Source organism: Cercospora beticola, chromosome 5 (assembly GCF_033473495.1).
Source record: "Cercospora beticola chromosome 5, complete sequence".
NCBI classification, from domain to species: Eukaryota; Fungi; Ascomycota; class Dothideomycetes; order Mycosphaerellales; family Mycosphaerellaceae; genus Cercospora; species Cercospora beticola.
Genome location: NC_088939.1, coordinates 2604751 through 2621698, shown reverse-complemented (window position 1 = coordinate 2621698; position 16948 = coordinate 2604751). Strand labels below are relative to the sequence as shown.

Below are 16948 nucleotides of genomic sequence, written 5' to 3'. Positions count from 1 at the left end.
CTTGTCCTTCAGCCGCAATTTACATTCAGATGGAGTACGAGCGCTGTGGGTCTGTAGGATCGGAGCTTCGCCCCGGAATTCACAGGCTGAGACCTTTCTCCCGCCAACGTCTCCAGCTTTCAGCCCAAGTGCCTCTGTCGTAGCCAAGTAGATGCAGCGACACTTCTTCGGCGGTGCACGGAATCCCTTGCGGCTCTTCGCCCACAATTTTGTAGATCATGACTTTACGAGTCTGCCGATACACGGCGAGGTCCAACACGGCGAAGTGCTGCCGGTTCAGAGGATCTGGCACATGCTCGACAATTGTTGCTACCTGTCGAATATCCTTCCCTATGTAGGGAGAGCTCCAGTCGGGACTAACGGGGGTCTCGGTGCCCAGAGGGGTTTCGCGGTCTGCGATGCTGCCATTGTCGGCCAAGCGAAGGAGGTACTCGCCCGTCTCGTTGTGTGACTTTTCCAATACCTCATTGATCGTCTGATCGCGATGAGCTCTGACTTTTCGTCGCCGTCAAGGCACACGTACCTCGATAGGTACAGACTCCAGGATGAATATCAGGTAGACATCGCCCTCGTCCGGATTTGATCGGTCCTGGGCAGCCATGATGGGTCTTGGTCTTCTGTTCAACGCACGGCGGGGATGTGTAGTGTTGAGGCGAGAGTGTGTCGGACGAGAGACGGAGCCAGATTGAGCTGAGAAGTGCCCGACGAACAACTCGGAGAAGTGTCCGCGGCCATGGCACTTGCCACTTCATTGGGCCGGCAAGCGAGATGGGCCGTGCCACGACGGGATCGCGGTCTCCCGCGGATTCCCGATGACTCTAAATTCAACCTCTTTGATCTTCCTGCCAACAAGTCTCCCAAAAGCAGTGCCAACGCGGCGCTCGCGTGCAACCACATTTATGCATCGATATTGCGCCGCAGAAGTGCCGCGTCTCAGCTTTGCCCACCGGTGAGGTTATAGCAAGGTACTTACGTACAGATTCCAAGGTCGTTAGGCTCAGCCCGCGCTATTGTAGTACCAGAAGGATTCAGGATGCAGAATGCAGGTACCACGCTCCTTCAAAATTCATGCCCAGCGCTCCACATCAATATCGAACCGCGAAACAAGGGCACTGCGCCTAGAATGCCATGGAGGAGGACTTCACACATGCCATCTTGCGAGCTGAAGAGCTGAGGCGAGCACGTCTCGAATGGACTCACCTTAAGTCTGACCCGGAGCCTCCTCAAGCAGCAATGCAAGTAGCTTTCACTCGCTCTCATGTTGTCACTAGTTGTTACTTTATCACTCGCTCTTCATGCCTCAGCCGGCCGAGTTGACGGGCATGTCCCCAGGCCATTTGGCGCAGCACTCCCAGTCGCAACATTAGTATCCCAGCCGGACTTGACACAGAACGAAGATCCGCATCAAGACAGCACAAACACATCGACTCCACAACCCGTTCGAGCTCCTGATGTTATTGTCCAGCGGACCACCCGAATTGACCAGAAGACGCATGTGGAGCGTTGGGGTGCTTACACTCCCTATGGCGAGGAAGACGAACAGACTCTCGTGCGGCGTGGTATCTTCAAAAGAGCTCCTGCCTATCGGGGTACCATGGTAAGTAAGCTAGTCGTGGGCCGAAGACGACAGACCCATGTGTGGCTGTTGGTTCACGATGTCCGAATTAGCAACCAACGCTGACGTCCCTCCTTTCTAGATGATGGACTGTAAGAAATCTCGTGAAGCTTGTCAAAATGCCTGTTGGTATCAGAACTGCATGATGGGCGCTCAAGGCTCAACCACTGCTGTAACTTACACCTACGGCGGTAACGATGACGGCACGCCCGAATACGCTCAGAATCGTGTAGAGTCTGGCGTTGCTACCTCAGGCTCGGGAACTCCCTGCGGTCTCTGGCCGTTCGGCCAACTGTTCTGGGACCCATATCCTTTTGTATGTGCTTTCCATTGCGCATTTATCTGCGTAGCTAATTTTCGCCTACAGCACTTGCAGGTCAACCCTGATGATCCCAATCTGCCTCCAAGAGACTCTCAGCTAGAATTGCAGACCGATGAATGGCCCATGGCGAATTGGGAAAACCCAACCTTTGATCCTACTGCCAGTATGTGAGATTCAGGCCATCAGCAAACCGCATCACTAACCGCATGATTCCCATAGATCCTCCTCAACACTCTTTACGATGCATCACTAGGCTCGACAACAGCAGTCAGTACCATCTTCTCGTATCTCTCTCGCAAAGCTAACGAGAGCTACGTAGGAGGCGGAGCCGAGTGGAAATACTTCAAGCGAAAGATGGTCCAATACAGAGCTGGCGCTAGGCATGAATCCAGTAGACTAGGCGCAAATCCTTTCGAGGCGGGCGACACGTTCAATGTCGAGTTCGACATGAGCCAATTCGATGACAACGATCCGGACGACGTTGCCATGAAAGCAAGGTGCGCGTTTGTGCCCGTCTGTCTCAGTACATCGCTGACTGGCATCTAGTTTGACGTACTGCGGTGCACCTGGAACCATCAATTGCGCAAACGATGGCCGCCAATTTCACATGAGCGGCATCGCGAGAACAGGCGGTGGAGCTGGAGTAGGTGCCTATTTGGATTACCCTTACGACTCCCAGACGATGAATACATACAAGATCGACAATGAAGCCCGCGACATCTGGGCGTATCAGGTGCTTGTAGACATCACCGGCGATAACGGCGACCAGTATGAAGTGACGGTTCAAACATTGGCAAATGGTGCCTATACTGCTGTCGCGAATCGCGGTGCTGGCGCTCCGGTCACTCTCGCACAGGGCGAAACACTGACTTTGCAAGGATCACTGCCCAAAGAGGTCAGTATTCACGCAAGACTCACATCCTTTGTCCTTTGCTGACATCCATTTCTAGCTTGAGATCAAACGCGTCGATGACAGTGGCTGCAACACTGAGCTAGAATTCACATACGGAACGCCGATACCAAACACACACGGCTGGTATGTCTTCAGATCTGATCAAATCAATGACGTCGACGAGAAGCATTGCCAAACCTCGGACTTGAACGATGATGATGGAGACTATATTGGGACTAGATTTACTTGCACCTTTCCTGGTTACTAGATCATTTGGTACAGACCCTTTAATGTTGCGGGGCCTTCAATAAATTGAGCTTGGCCGTGTTCTACTGTATAAGGATGTTACTTGCAATTTGAACATCATCTATGAGCGAATTATTTGCAAGGCCGGAAGATGAGACCTCCAGGAAGTGGGAGCTTTGGTCAGCTTATGCGACATCGGTACTTCGCATCGTCGACGATCGCCTGTTTGGCACAATCAGAATGATGCCCAAAGTCGTTACCGAGCGGGCTTGATCCCTCGCTCCAACAACGTAATCAATTCATCCAGCGTCCCAATCGCAACATCAGTCCTCTCATCCGTCTCCAACTCCTCCTTCCCTTCACTCTTCAACAACACCGTAAGCGCACCCGCATCCCTACCAGCAGCCATATCATCCACCGAATCGCCAACCATAATAATAGGCAACACCGGAGTCTTCACACCATCAGCGCTCGCCTTTGCTTTCGAACCCACCACGCCCCAGGACCTAGCAATATGCAAGATCCCCTCCGGCGACGGTTTCGGCGGCTTGAAATCCCTTGTAATCACCGGATCGAAAGGATTCAAATGCGAAGGTACATGTTTCTCCAATAAATGATTCACAGGCGCATCGAAATTCCTCGTACAAATTGCTTTTTTAATCTTATGCTGATCCAGGAATTCCATGAGAGCCACTAACCCTGCTTGAGGGATTTGTTTCGACATAGCTTCGCTTTCGATGGCTTTGATTTTTTCGAAGGCTTCGATTTGTTGAGGTTCGGGTAAGGCGTGGATGTAGTCGAGGATGTCTTCGGATTTGGGGATCCCGACTTCTGAGCGCATTTGGCTGAACATCCAGTTTTGGGGTTCGCCTTTGAGGAGGATGTTTCATCAGTAAGGAGGGACTTGCATCGGCAACACGACTGTGTTACTCACACAGTGTGCCGTCCATGTCGAAGACGATGCCTCGCAGGCGGAGCAAGTTTGTGTCTGAATTGCTTCCACTGTCGCCGCCGAGAGGCGCGAAGTGGTGACGTCTCACACTCATTGTGACGGCGAATGTGCGGCTTGCTGTTCGTGAGAGAGCTGATTGCTTGATACCGGCATTGGCTTGCCACGAGACTCGTACCGCAGGCTTGTGTAACGCAACTATTGTTGGCCTGGTTGTAAACATTGAGGTGAGGTCGTTAAGCGGCAAGGATGGTGTTCTGCAGTAGCAAGGATGCACACTGTAGGGCTTGAGGAATACCATCAAATCAAGCATCAAATATTGACTGAAGAAGGTCATCATGACTCGTATCAGAAGCGAGTCTCGCATCCGTCATCCGATACTAAAGTCGCACGATTGGTTGAACGAGCATTTATGCACGTTGTGCAGCAGCATAACGACGTAGACGGGCGCGATTAGAAACCACAAACAACACGGCTGTTTCAGTGCAATTTGTTGGAACGGAGACGGCGATCAATATCGACAGCTCAGGTCGATCGTAACAAGTATACCGCAAAGCCAAGAGAACATATATAGAGTGGCCAGAACACCTTGCCAACCTTACCAACATCCTTACCTCAGCACGACAAATCATCAATGGCGCCCCTCCAGATTGGCCTCCTTGGCGCCACAGGCGAGACAGGCAGCTCAATCTTCAACGGACTCATATCCTCGCCTCAAGCATCAGACTTCAACATCACCGCCCTCGTCCGCCCCTCCTCCCTCTCCAAGCCCGCCAACCAAGCCCTTAAATCCCACAAAAACGTCTCCCTCCGCGCCCTAGACCTCACAGCCTCCCACGAAGAACTCACCTCCTCTCTCCAAGGAATCCAAATCCTCATCTCCGCCATCGGCGCCCAGGACCAACTCTCCCAAATCCAACTCGCAACCGCAGCCAAAGCCGCCGGAGTAAAACGTTTCATCCCCTGCGCTTTCATAACCGTAATCCCCGCAGGCGGAATCCACCTCCTCCGCGACCAAAAACAAGAAGTCTACAACCACATCTTCCAGCTCGGCCTCTCCTACACAATCATCGACGTCGGCTGGTGGTACCAAATCTCCCTCCCTCGCGTCCCATCCGGAAAATTGGACGCAGTAGCCAGTATCGTTACCACAGAAATCGCCGGCGATGGAAATGTCCTAAGCGGTCTGACCGATCTTCGAGATATCGGAAAATACGTCGCTCGAATTGTCCAGGATGAACGGACAGTGAACAAATGGGTTTTTGTCTACAACGAACTCTGGAGCCAGAATGCCGTGTACGATCTCGTGGAGAAGAGACTTGGCGAGAAAATCGACAGGACGTATCTTTCGGAGAAGGATCTGCTGGCACGAATCGAGAGTCCGGGCGAAGGTCCGAACGCACTTTTTGTCAAAGTTCCAGCGCAGTATATGCGATCGTGGGGGATCCGAGGGGATAATACGCCGGAATATGCGAAGTATTTGGGATATGTGACTAGTAAGGAGTTGTATCCGGATTTGGAGTTTACGTCGTTCGAGAAGTACCTGGAGGATGCGTTGGAGGGCAAGATCAAGCCTGTGTACGAAGAGCTTCGGGCGCAGTTTGAGGCTTCGAAGAAGGAGGCATAGCTGTAGTGTGAGAATAGGCTAGTCTGTAGTCAGCACCAAACTTGAGAAGCAATACTCACGAGATAGGATTTATCCAAGACGAAGTGTTTCCTGAATGAAGATTCCGCAATGTGCCGCTGTGGCTTCATTGGCAATAGTACAATCTTTGCCCCTCTACTGCTCGGGCAGAGGTATGGTATCTCAAAGGAGCGCAAAGGTCGCTGAAGCGTCCACGTCAGATCCATCTTCTGACTTATGAGTACAATAATCCCGCTGTGGTGTAATCATTTTCCCCAATATTACAACGCCATAGTCCGGTAACATCCCGGCTCTTTTGATATCATCTGTCTCCTTCTGTAGGTGCGGGAGGTGAGTTGAAGACGGCGAGTCGCATGCGGTGGAACTATACTTGTGTTAGACGTGCGGTATGCAAAGGTGGGATCGTACTTACTGCCGGTAACTTGGGTACCACAACTGCTAGCGTCGCCAAAAAGTTGATCATAAAGTATGCTAGGTCGTAATGTGTGTAGTGCGTGCTGATTAGGAACAACCCGATCGGCATGGCCAGCAGAAATTTCTTCGCCGGCGTGTATTGATCTTCGTTGTCAATTTGCTCCCACATGTTGAGGTTGTCGTATGCTCCGGCATTAAACTCGAAAGGGATGCCTCGCACGTAGTGGAACATGAGGTATGAGCCGGCCATGTACGTTATGTTGACCATCGTCCATGACGTTTCTTGGGTGATGGACGGCACGATATCGTAGACGATCTTGAGGAGGAGTATGAGGATGATGTGAATCATCCATGCGCCTGAATGAGCATCCTGTATTAGCCACTGGTCCCCATCGTCGTGCACTCCCTGATCTCGCGGCCGCTGCCTCCTCTTCCTGCCGCTGCATGCTCTTTCTGTGCGTCACTCACCTTTCGCGTTCACCCACTGTGCATTCAAATTCGGGAGTATCGCTTGGTCTGATTGCTGCTCGAGGCTCTCGGGAGGCTCCTGGTACATCAGACTGCTACTCCTCCGCCGCCTCCGCTGGTCCTTATCCTTGGTATTGGTGCTCATTTTGCGTGTGGCAGACTGCACGCAGGTGGGCGGAGACGTGTTGACACCCTCGGCGAAGGTGATTCCGCCTCGCGACTGGAGGAGTGTGGACGACAGTTTGGCGGTGTTGTCGGGGGATCGTTTACGATGTGGTAAGAATAAGAGGGGAGCCAGCGTGGCGGTAATCTTGGCGTAAGCTGTGATTACAGACAGGTCGCGGTCGAGTGGGAGGTGCGGTGGTGGCAGAGTGCGAGTTGGGAAGAGAGGTCGGGCGTGGCAGACGAACAGATGGCCGGTCTTTGTTCCGTGGACGAGGCACGGCGAATGACTTGGCTCGCGTGAGGTGAAGTTGGCAGGATCCGCAGGCCGACTCACTCTGCCGGGGCGGGCGCGGGCGGAGGGCGGCGGCGTGGTACGAGATGGCGTCGTCGCTGGCGCACGAGAGCAGTGAAACAGGTGACGGATTGTGGTGGTGGTACGGAGAGGTGAAGTGTTGACTGCTCCAGCACGGGACTGTACACGAATGCCATGCAGGGTCACGTCGTCCAAGCCCACGAAGACCCCGAGCTTGTTCTAGACACGGCTCGCTATGCTCGAAATAGGAATACTACTGAACGCCCCGTCGGCACGCTGCTGTGCCCCTAAGGCGTTTTCATGCTCTTCTGCGCATATAGCATCGACACGTTACATCGAACGCCTCGCAATACACGCACGCGACACGTTTGTCCTATCGTGGTAATATGCTCCAACCCGAGTATCAGCCTATTTACCTCCATCGCACCGAGGACTGTGCGACTGCTGAGCGAAACCTGCTGTGCACATGACCCTCGGATGAGAGACGCATTCAGACTGTCCCGTTCTCATACCGCTATCGCAGAGAGGATACAGTATAGACGAGATGCGGCTTTTGCTAACTAGACTAGAGTAAAGAAAACATGAAACGCAAGGGTCCAGCATTCCTGTGTCAACGGTGGCCGTGCGTATTCAACCAAGCAGATGCCTGTCGGAACATCAATCCGCAGTGCACGACCACCACAATGCAGAGACGTGCTGCAGGTGTGAAGGTGTCAGATGTGGCTGATCACCTGGCAGCCTCTTTTGTACTTTCCTAACCAGCCGTTGACACCATCTCCTGTATTCGCTGTACGCCGATCAATCCCTTCGATTGCGATCGTCTTCATGTACGCGTGGCAGGAGACTTTTCTGCCTCGTGAGTACTGGTGGACGCTGTCTCTCGTAGTGCTTTCAAACGTCACTCTTGATCATATCTCATGTGTAAGCGCCTTCTAATGCCATGTGAACGCTCACTGTCATTGCGTAGAGTTGGGTATTATGCTTGCTCCAATCAACGCCAACTCTCTCCACATACGCCTCCCACCAGTCGCAAGTCCTCGGCCTGACCATAACTACCATCTACACTGCACGTTGCTTGTATAAGAGCACTATGCTGGAGCCTGGTATGGCTTCACGAGCATCTCACTGAACCTGTGCCATTGTTAGCATGCTAACACAAGCTTCCTCCGACAAATTGTGACTTACTTCGAAATGCTCTCCACTCCTCTGACTTCGTCGACCAGCAGCGGCATCTTCACAACGTGGAAGTCTTCGCCGTACAAGTCATCAATTTGCTCCAGGTACTTCTTCTGCATCTTTCGCCTTGAGTTGCACTGCTCGCAAGGGTTGTCTTTCTTCGGGAATAAGAGCTGGTTCACCACCATCGCATGTGTGTCGATTTCGTACGATCCCAATTCTTGAATCATGCGCTCCGTCTCATACAGTGACAAGAACTCTGGAATGAGAACTGGCACAAATGTGGTCAGATCTGGATTCTTGAACTGCTTGTTCACCTCTCCAATCGTCTCCTGTAGGTCGTGCATCTTCTTGACAACATCGTCAAACGATTGTCCATTCGGCAGACCACCTCGAGCACCGATCAGGTTGTTGATCATCGGCCCAAATTGTGATGAAAGCGCGCTGAGCTTCTCGAGTGCCTTCTCCAGCACGGTAGGGAATTGCAGGAAGCGTAGAGTGTGACCAGTGGGCGCCGTATCGAAGATGATGAGCTCGTACTCCATGCCCTTGACCTGCTTCAGCACTTCGGCAAAAGACATGGCCTCATCGACACCAGGTATGCTGAAGGCCATGTCCTGAAACATGTTGCCCACACCTCCGAGGCCTGCCATGGCATCCTGTGCATCGTCGCCTCCTGCGGCAATCAGATCTGATATGCTCCCATTTGGATCAATCTCCATAGCTGCGAGACCTTCCACGCCAGGCACTGGTTTGGCGTCCTTGCCGAACTTGACACCAAAGGCATCAGAGAGGTTGTGAGCGGGATCGGTGGAGATGAGCAGGACGCTCTTTCGGGCCTTGGCCATTTGTACAGCAAGAGAACAGGATGTAGTGGTTTTGCCAACTCCTCCCTTGCCGCCTACGAAGATCCATTTCAAACTCTTTTGATCCACGATGGGCTGCAGGGAGGGCTCCATTTCGTCGGCCATGATGGAGACAGATCGCAGGTGTGAGATAGGCGGAGGTGTGCGAGGACGTGTTTAGAGAAGATTGTTATAGCGGAAAAGTGTTTTGTTGCTCAGCAGGTGCCTGTCAGTTGGCCAGCAGCTCCAGAACGTGGAACATGCGCGGGGCCCTGGTCGATCAGAAGATCTACGTCAGACCGACCAGATGCGCACCTGACCACTCAGCTCCGTCCGGACTTGGCTCCGCCGCAGCTCTGTTCTCGAAAAGTGAAGTGCATCATGACCTTAGCTCGATCATCTTCATTATCATGAGCAAGCCTGGTGCGCTAGCCCGAGCGTGGTTCAAATGGAAGGCATTGCGTCTACCATGGCGAAAGACGTTCCTCGTCGGCTTCGACCTGAGCGGTAACACTTTCTGGGAGTTCAAGGACGCTTTGAACGCCGGTCGCATGCGGCGGATTGTCAAGTATAGCAACAAAACACCTCACTATTCAGATGTCAAAGTCACACGTAAGTCATGTACTATACGCGATCGTCTCCGTCTTCTCAGCCCGCTAACACGTCTCTCTGCAGCACAATGGCATCAATGGCTCAGACATACTCGCGACGAACCACCTACGATTCAGGAACAGCAATACGACATCTCTCGTCAAGCGATGATGAAACGTCTCGCAGCCGAAGCAGATGAAAGATGGAATTCGAAACCTTCCTTCCTCGATTCTCCGACACGGAATCAGCCTCAACCTGCGATAGGTGTGAAGGATCCAGGAGGGTATGCTCCACAGACTGAGCCGGAAGCGTCTCAGGGTGTCCGAAGTGCAGTAGATGAGCCGAGTAAAGTGGAGAATGCCAGTCAAGGACAACAAGAAGGACTGCACGAGGGGAGATTCAAGGGCAAGAAGACGAAGGATAAGAAAGAGAACCCGTGGGAGAAGCTACAGCCGAAGGGAAATGCTGGAGAGAATTGGCAACCTGAAGGATGGGCGCCGAAGCCGATGGAACGAGGGCGATAGCATGATGTGTAACGATGGAATAGTGTATGAATACTCTACAACATGAACTTGCCAGATGAGACGAGGCCAATCTACTGGCAGTGAACTAAACAAAGATTCCTGTCTGAAAAAGATTTGACAAAGTTCAAGTAGCAAACATGGAGGCATCTTACTTAGGCAAAGGAGCATTCCGTTCCTCAGACCTCAGGCAATATTCAGACTACGGTTCTTACCAGTCTTCGGGTCAAGAAACAAGTCAGTCTTATATCCTTTCAGCACTCGTGTATCTAATGCTATCGCTCTTTTGTCTAAGCACATGACTTTCCAATCAAGAAGACCGTTCGATGCCCAACAGTCATTTTGTTGATTGCAGAGTATCTTACCAACAGTATATTCATAGTCATTTGCTGGCCTCTGATTCGTCTAAAATCTTGGACCCTTGATTCGTCCAAGTCGCTCGCGCTAAATCGCGCTACTTTCGGCGCGCTCCACTTCGAGCTCTCTTCCACTCGCACTCCGACCAGGATACCAGTCAAACTCGCCGCACATTCTCGCAACCATGTCAGATCTCGAGAACGAGTCGCGAACATCGGCAGTCGGTCGTAAGAGAAACGCGACTGGTAAGTACAAAGACTTTTCTTCACACAGCCGACAGACCAGCATTTCAAGCAAGGAATCTGGCGAAGTCTCGAGTTCAGAAGGCGGCGGCGGTGGCAACGACAGCGATATAGAGGAGATCAGCGAGCGTCAATATAACAACAAACGTCGAAAGACGGATGACGGAAGTGAGGACGGCGAAGTGGAAAGTGGCGACACTTCATCATCGATGGACACTTCCGACAGCGACTCCGAGGATTCGAGCTTCGAGATGCCAGAAACCAAAGACGGCCCCACAAGATTACAAGAACTATCACAAGCCGATCGCGATGCTCAAGCAAAATACTTCGACATCACCAACCCCGGAAGTCTCGTGCGCTGTCTCTGCTGTGGCGAACTCGGACACATGGCCGTCTCCTGTGCTGCCCGGACATGCTCTCACTGCAATCAACGAGATGTCCACCAATCGAGTGCCTGCCCAACATACCGGAAGTGTGGCCTCTGCCGTGAGCGAGGCCATGACGCTCGAGAGTGCAAAAATCGCGCCTATATTGGTAAGCCAACCCCACCTGTCCTGTCCAACCCATGCCTCTGATATCTAATAATCGTTCCAACAGGCCCCGACCCGTGCGATCTATGCTCAGAAGCAGGCCACATCGAAGAAGAATGCCCGTACCTATGGCGCATCTCCACCAAACCAGCACCAGCCCAGCCGCGCTCGGGCTTTACAGCAATCAACAACGGCGGCGGAGGAGGGCTGAACTACGACGACGATGAGGAAACTCCGCCTCCTCCGCCCCCGCCAGAGCGTAGCCGTCCATGGCAATTGATGGGGCTCTTCGATGATGGGAGGGATTAGAAGTCCCCCCGATGCGAGAGCCCAGGAGATTACATGGACGAGAAGTGGGTCCACGGAGCGTTCAAGCAAGCATAGATAGCAGCTTTTTCTCCGAATGAAATGTGGTTTTGAGGGCATTGATTGTGCAAACGTGTACGTGATTGGTTTTTTGATTCCCCGTGAGATGTGTCGGGAGCTCATGTGCTTTCTCTGACTTCAGATCCACTTGTATGCCTCCTGAGTGGCATATGCGGCAAATTGACAGCTTCTGGAAAGTCAGAGTGACAATTAGACAACGGACCCGCTCTGATTCTTGCCCGGCTTGCATGGCACCGAGCCTAAAGAAGCAGTTCGCGATGCGCCGAAGCGATGAGCGGAAACACTGCAGTGGTCGTGCCTCTCCTCTGGCAACTTCTCTGTTGCACTGGTGCTTCCGAGACAATGCGGGTGCGGATTCTCAGTACGTCGAAACTGAAATTCGTCTGGAGTGAAGCAACGGAACTACTCTTCACATCTCTATCTACAGAACTACAGCGATTGCTATGCCCATGAATGTAAAATTACTTGAGCGGGACAGAAGCAAATTCCAGAGAGATGAGAAGGATCAATTCCCTCGCTGCTTTCCAGTAACCCTCTCTCTAACAGAACGAACAGCAGAGTGCTCACGAAAGTGGAAATGATGAGATTCTGCAGAACTTTATTTTACTAGAGTGAAGCAACCACTACTTTTCCATCTCTGAACACTAGTCATTATTCATACCATCATATCTCAACATTGATCCCTTGCCGCACAAATTCCAACATCAGAAACAAATCATTACAACCCCTGACTCTGCACCAAAAGTTCCACAAGACCCAACTGTGCTCCTACTCCGTTTGCGGTCTTCGCATCATATCCCACTCCTCCACCATCCTTTTGAGACCACTTCAAACTCGCTTGATTCTTGCCTGGACTGGCTTGTACAGTCGTCAAAGCCGCATTCTTACTCGCCTCCAAGACCGCTTTGATTTTATCCTTGGTCTCAGGAACCAATGTCGCTGTCAAACCCATCCACCTCGCCAACGCTGCTTTGAAAGTCTGTTGATCGTCGTTGCATTTCCCTTCGTCTTCACATCTTGGCTCATACAAGATTCCATTCCTCGTAAAAGTCGCAATCGCACTATCCACAAACTTGCAAGCCCGGCCTTTCCAGTCTTCATCAGTACTGCCATCAGTCGATAACTGATGCATCACCGCACACCCACCCATCCAGACTCCGACATTATAACTCCATTCCTCTTCCGCAGCTTTCGCACACTCGGGTGCGTGCACACCATCGAAGACTTTATATGATTCCTCATTGATCAAACTCCCGAAGCCAGAATCCCATAATTTCTTCGCCCAGTCAAGGTAGAAGTTCGTTGTATAACCAGATGCTTCCGCTTTGGCCAGTCTTGCGGCTAATTGAAATGCCAAACCGTTTGTGATGGCGTTTTTGTAATGGTAGCCATCCTTTGCTGTGTCGATTTGCCAGCCAAGTCCGCCTTTTCCGGATTCAGCAGCGGAGGGACACATGTCTCCTTGCCAACGATCGATTACAGCTTTGAACACATTTTTCGCAAGGTCAAGCCAGTTCTCGCAACCAGGAAGTCCATATTCTGCTGCGGAAATAGTGGTAAGGCCCCACCATAATTGATCGTCATTCCCAGGACTGATAGCGCCAGAGAAATCTCCTTGAGGACCCGCTTGCGCGAGGATAGAGCTTGAGAGACTGAACGTGAACGGGTCCGGTGAGGGAGCTACAGGTGCGCCAGCAATAGGCGAGACCGGAACGGGTTGGGCGTTTTGCTCTTGTCCTTGTTGGTGCGTGAGATGCCAGTAATTGATGAGTGTATTGTAGGTCGATGCTGAGATCCAACCGGACTGATAGATGGGGAGGGATCTGATGAGGCCTTTAGTTGGTGAGCCTGGTGGAGACTCAGAGTCGATTTGGGAGCTGATGGTTTGGATCACAGTATTGAGCACGTCCGAGGAGAAGGAAGAGGAGGAGGGTGCTGAGCTGTTACTTGCAATTGCCGGAAGTCCTGGCCCAGGCAGTATAGGTGAGGTGAGCGAAGGAGTTACGATGAGAATGATACTGAGTAGGATGTTTGTGGAGAGTAGCATGGTTGATGCGACTCAGAAGAGGAGCGACTTCCGCTGCTTCGGCGATAGGTAGTATGAAAACCCAATGTTTGTGTCGTTGAAACGGCTTGATCGTAGATTTTGGCACTGGCCGTTGGGCAACACTTGACCTAGTTACGCCTCGTGAAGACGGCACGTCGCGATGCGAAGCTGATAGCTGATCATACTGACTCGATCGCTGAGAGTTTGTGTTCTGCTGATGGACATGCTGGTCTCGAGATGGCCAACTCGTGAACGTAGCAAGCAATGCCGTTAGTAGTTGCACAACTGTTGACCACGTGCATCAGGCCCCTTCTGGATGCGCCTGATGTGGTCCTGATTTTTCTGTAGAGCCAGGTCACGGTGTCTAGCTCGAGTCAGCTTGGCGGTTGCCGCAAATGGAAGATGTAATTTTGGCAGAAACGGGACATCTCAGGTCATACTCATATTCAGCCTCTATACTGCACGCTACACCTTCAAACACCTGTCATCACACTCATCGTGTTACTCCTCATGCTGCCAATTGCGTCGCTGGCTAGTCTCGTGGGCGAACAGCCCTCCAGACATAGAGGCGTGTGCCACCAGCGTGCGCCACCAGCGTGCGCCAGTCCTGGCCGTCATCTCCTTCATGATACTCATCGCGCTCTCGAAATCACCAGATGTGCAAACTCGATCATCGCCGACATAGGTTTCGAAGGAAAGCCGCCACCAAAGTGGAGCAGAGGTAGCAGAATATGATGACAGGCAAAGCTCCCAACGTGCTGTAAGCGCTTAACCTTGCATACGCTTACGCTTGCCGACTTGGGCAGAGAAACCGCTCTTGATAGCAGTGACGGAACGACGAGAACCACAGGAGTTGCAAGTGACGAAGTAGAGACGGTTCTCTCCCTTGCTGAGCTCGGTGTCGGGCGATCGGCAGGTCTTGCAGGTCACGTATTCGACTACAGTACATGTTAGTGAGGGATCATATAGCACAATATCTGACGACTTACCAATGTAACGACGGAGCACGTTCTCGATCTGCTTTTGCTGGAAACGACCCTTGATAACCAGTCTTCGGCTGCCGTCCACGGAACCGCTGGTACCCAATTCGGCGAACAAGAATTGTGTAACGTGCTCGTCTGTTCGCTTCATCCTCTTGCAGATATCGGCAATGTTGGCAAAGATGGTCTTCTTGTTACCTTCACGCAGACACTGTGGTGGAGGAATCTTGTAGCTCTTGCCTCCACTAGAAGCAAGATCAGGATGCGAGTCGTGAAGCATGACGAAGAAGCGTGAAAGCAGGCTCTCGTAGTTGTATGTCTTGGTCTCGTCGTGTGCCCAGATACCGGTACCGCCGTGGATGTCGCCGTCCTGCACGCCCTTCTCGGCGGCGTCCGTGGAGGGCTTCTCCTCGGCCTCGCCTTCCGCAGCGCCTGCCTCTGCAAGCTGCTTCTCAAAGTCATCTGCGGGCGCCTTGACCTTCTTCTTCTTCTTTTTCTTGAGCGCCGACAGATCGACCTCGCCGTCATCCTCTGCTTTCTCCTCTGCCTCGTCGTCTTCGGCCTCCTTCTTTGGCTTCTTCTTCTTCTTCTTGGCCAGTCCCTCGAACATGGCCGTCACTTCATCGACAGCCTGGTCATCGCCGTTCTCCTTGCTATGGGTGGCGGCAGAGTCCTTGTCGCCGTCGTGCGTTCCGTTGGCATCGTGGGTGACGTTTCCGTCGCCGTCGACGATTGTCTGGCCCTCGGCGAAGGCCACGGATTTGCGTTTCGATGATGTGTCGTCCGCCATGTTTGCGGTGTCGTGTGCGATGATAGGTTGCGGCAGTGGTGGTGTCGTGGAGACAGGATGGGGCAGCGGGTTTTTTAGAGTTGCGTGTCGAAGTTGCGTGAGTCAAAGCGTTGCTCCCACAATACATCACCACGGCCGGAGAGAGGTCCTCAGCCAATGACAGTAGAGAATTCGGCATTGTACCACAGCATCACTCATTCTGCTCGCATGTTCTGGCCATGACTGGGTGTCACATCGCAAAGTCATCTGATGAGTATCCTCTCGAATCTGACGGCCGAATTGCAACCATGTCAGAAAGCGACGTTGTTGTTCTCGTCAATAACATCAGGCATCCCGCGGCCAGCATAGCTTCGCCCGAGCTCCGAGCTTGGATATCGGGAGCGTAGTAGACATCAACATCGAGATCACGCTCGTAGGCAGTTCTGCTACGCTCGAGTGTTCCAGTCACTCCACTTCAGGTCTTCCACACCTTTACCGATATCGAAACTTGTTTGCTCGCGCCATCATGTCCGAACCGGCATCCTCCTACGCCAACATCCCCACGCCCACTTCCGAAGACGTCGATTCGCTGCCTTCCTCGTCTGCCGGCTCGACAACTTCCGTCTCACCTAGCGAAGAGGAGGCATATTCCGACGCCGAGCGAGAATGGCGCGAGAGTCTGCAACAGCTCGAGCTCATGTTGACACTGGTGCTGATACCATACCTCGGGAAATACTTTGGGCGCAAGTGCGCGTATTATGGTATGCACGAGTGATGCCCGTGCAGAGAGGAAGCATTGGGAGGTGCTGACTATATGCCTAGGCTGGACTAAGTTCATGGAATGGAAATATCCCGTCAGCATAGAAATCACCAGCCCTGGCGCTTTCAAGGCCGCGGGAGTCGTGGAGGCAGCAGCATCGCTATGATGGGGATTCGCCGCTTTCGACTATTCGAACAGACGTGCAAGACGCGGTTCACAACATTGGGGCACCCTGCTCCAGGCTTTTGTCGGATTAATGCCTTCCGAGAGGTACGCTGCTGCGAGCAGAGAGGCTTCTTTACAGACAGCACTGTCTCGGACTATGACGCTCGTGGCCAGTCGATGGTTCTCTCGCGCTGTAATTGCAGTCTATACTGAGGCTAATGCTTCAACACCTGACGACACCAGACTTACGACATATCACTTCACGACGAACCACTTCACGATACATTGATGTATGCCTTCCGCAATCAACTCAAACGGGCAACATAGTGGGGTCAAATTTTATGTTACAGCTGCCGAAGATCGATTGTGGCGTACGTAGTGAATCGATGCGGGAGACGCGTGGCAGAGTCATGAGCGCGTGTGCCGTTCACGAAGAGCAAGCGGGTGCGGTCACGAGACATCGATGAACGCTTGGGCGGCGGCGGACGATGCTCTTTGGATGGCCGACGCGCAGATATCGTAGGAGGTAGACTTGCTCTATGTAAAGCT

The 16948-nt window shown here is 52.4% G+C and overlaps 11 protein-coding genes across 11 annotated transcripts; 5 read left to right on the top strand and 6 right to left on the bottom strand.

Annotated features, from left to right (window-relative positions):
* Nucleotides 1-79: 79 nt before the first annotated feature.
* On the bottom strand, nucleotides 80-601 carry RHO25_008288 (uncharacterized protein; the record flags this gene model as incomplete). The annotated part of the gene is made up of 2 exons (XM_023600426.2): nucleotides 80-475; nucleotides 524-601. 2 exons carry the CDS (start codon nucleotides 599-601, stop codon nucleotides 80-82), a joined length of 474 nt encoding a protein of 157 aa, XP_023448799.1.
* A 657-nt stretch (nucleotides 602-1258) lies between these two features.
* RHO25_008287 (uncharacterized protein) lies at nucleotides 1259-3097 on the top strand (the record flags this gene model as incomplete). Its single annotated transcript, XM_023600425.2, has 7 exons — nucleotides 1259-1597; nucleotides 1698-1931; nucleotides 1983-2100; nucleotides 2157-2204; nucleotides 2257-2434; nucleotides 2484-2832; nucleotides 2888-3097. The coding sequence occupies 7 exons, from the start codon at nucleotides 1259-1261 to the stop codon at nucleotides 3095-3097; spliced, it is 1476 nt and encodes a 491-aa protein (XP_023448798.1).
* Nucleotides 3098-3331: 234 nt separating this feature from the next.
* Nucleotides 3332-4121, bottom strand: RHO25_008286 (uncharacterized protein; the record flags this gene model as incomplete). The annotated part of the gene is made up of 2 exons (XM_023600424.2): nucleotides 3332-3945; nucleotides 4010-4121. 2 exons carry the CDS (start codon nucleotides 4119-4121, stop codon nucleotides 3332-3334), a joined length of 726 nt encoding a protein of 241 aa, XP_023449053.2.
* A 537-nt stretch (nucleotides 4122-4658) lies between these two features.
* Nucleotides 4659-5651, top strand: RHO25_008285 (uncharacterized protein; the record flags this gene model as incomplete). Its single annotated transcript, XM_023600423.2, has 1 exon — nucleotides 4659-5651. The coding sequence occupies one exon, from the start codon at nucleotides 4659-4661 to the stop codon at nucleotides 5649-5651; it is 993 nt and encodes a 330-aa protein (XP_023449054.1).
* A 319-nt stretch (nucleotides 5652-5970) lies between these two features.
* Nucleotides 5971-6696, bottom strand: RHO25_008284 (uncharacterized protein; the record flags this gene model as incomplete). Its single annotated transcript, XM_023600422.2, has 3 exons — nucleotides 5971-6033; nucleotides 6082-6440; nucleotides 6552-6696. 3 exons carry the CDS (start codon nucleotides 6694-6696, stop codon nucleotides 5971-5973), a joined length of 567 nt encoding a protein of 188 aa, XP_023449063.1.
* A 1421-nt stretch (nucleotides 6697-8117) lies between these two features.
* On the bottom strand, nucleotides 8118-9176 carry GET3 (Golgi to ER traffic-related protein; the record flags this gene model as incomplete). The annotated part of the gene is made up of 2 exons (XM_023600421.2): nucleotides 8118-8160; nucleotides 8215-9176. The coding sequence occupies 2 exons, from the start codon at nucleotides 9174-9176 to the stop codon at nucleotides 8118-8120; spliced, it is 1005 nt and encodes a 334-aa protein (XP_023449064.1).
* Nucleotides 9177-9310: 134 nt separating this feature from the next.
* Nucleotides 9311-10165, top strand: RHO25_008282 (uncharacterized protein; the record flags this gene model as incomplete). Its single annotated transcript, XM_023600420.2, has 2 exons — nucleotides 9311-9662; nucleotides 9726-10165. The coding sequence occupies 2 exons, from the start codon at nucleotides 9311-9313 to the stop codon at nucleotides 10163-10165; spliced, it is 792 nt and encodes a 263-aa protein (XP_023449065.2).
* Nucleotides 10166-10703: 538 nt separating this feature from the next.
* RHO25_008281 (uncharacterized protein) lies at nucleotides 10704-11600 on the top strand (the record flags this gene model as incomplete). Its single annotated transcript, XM_023600419.2, has 2 exons — nucleotides 10704-11295; nucleotides 11359-11600. 2 exons carry the CDS (start codon nucleotides 10704-10706, stop codon nucleotides 11598-11600), a joined length of 834 nt encoding a protein of 277 aa, XP_023449229.1.
* A 796-nt stretch (nucleotides 11601-12396) lies between these two features.
* On the bottom strand, nucleotides 12397-13725 carry RHO25_008280 (uncharacterized protein; the record flags this gene model as incomplete). The annotated part of the gene is made up of 1 exon (XM_023600418.1): nucleotides 12397-13725. The coding sequence occupies one exon, from the start codon at nucleotides 13723-13725 to the stop codon at nucleotides 12397-12399; it is 1329 nt and encodes a 442-aa protein (XP_023449223.1).
* Nucleotides 13726-14493: 768 nt separating this feature from the next.
* RHO25_008279 (uncharacterized protein) lies at nucleotides 14494-15495 on the bottom strand (the record flags this gene model as incomplete). The annotated part of the gene is made up of 2 exons (XM_023600417.2): nucleotides 14494-14663; nucleotides 14715-15495. The coding sequence occupies 2 exons, from the start codon at nucleotides 15493-15495 to the stop codon at nucleotides 14494-14496; spliced, it is 951 nt and encodes a 316-aa protein (XP_023449225.1).
* A 505-nt stretch (nucleotides 15496-16000) lies between these two features.
* Nucleotides 16001-16400, top strand: RHO25_008278 (uncharacterized protein; the record flags this gene model as incomplete). Its single annotated transcript, XM_023600416.2, has 2 exons — nucleotides 16001-16235; nucleotides 16297-16400. 2 exons carry the CDS (start codon nucleotides 16001-16003, stop codon nucleotides 16398-16400), a joined length of 339 nt encoding a protein of 112 aa, XP_023449226.1.
* Nucleotides 16401-16948: the final 548 nt, after the last annotated feature.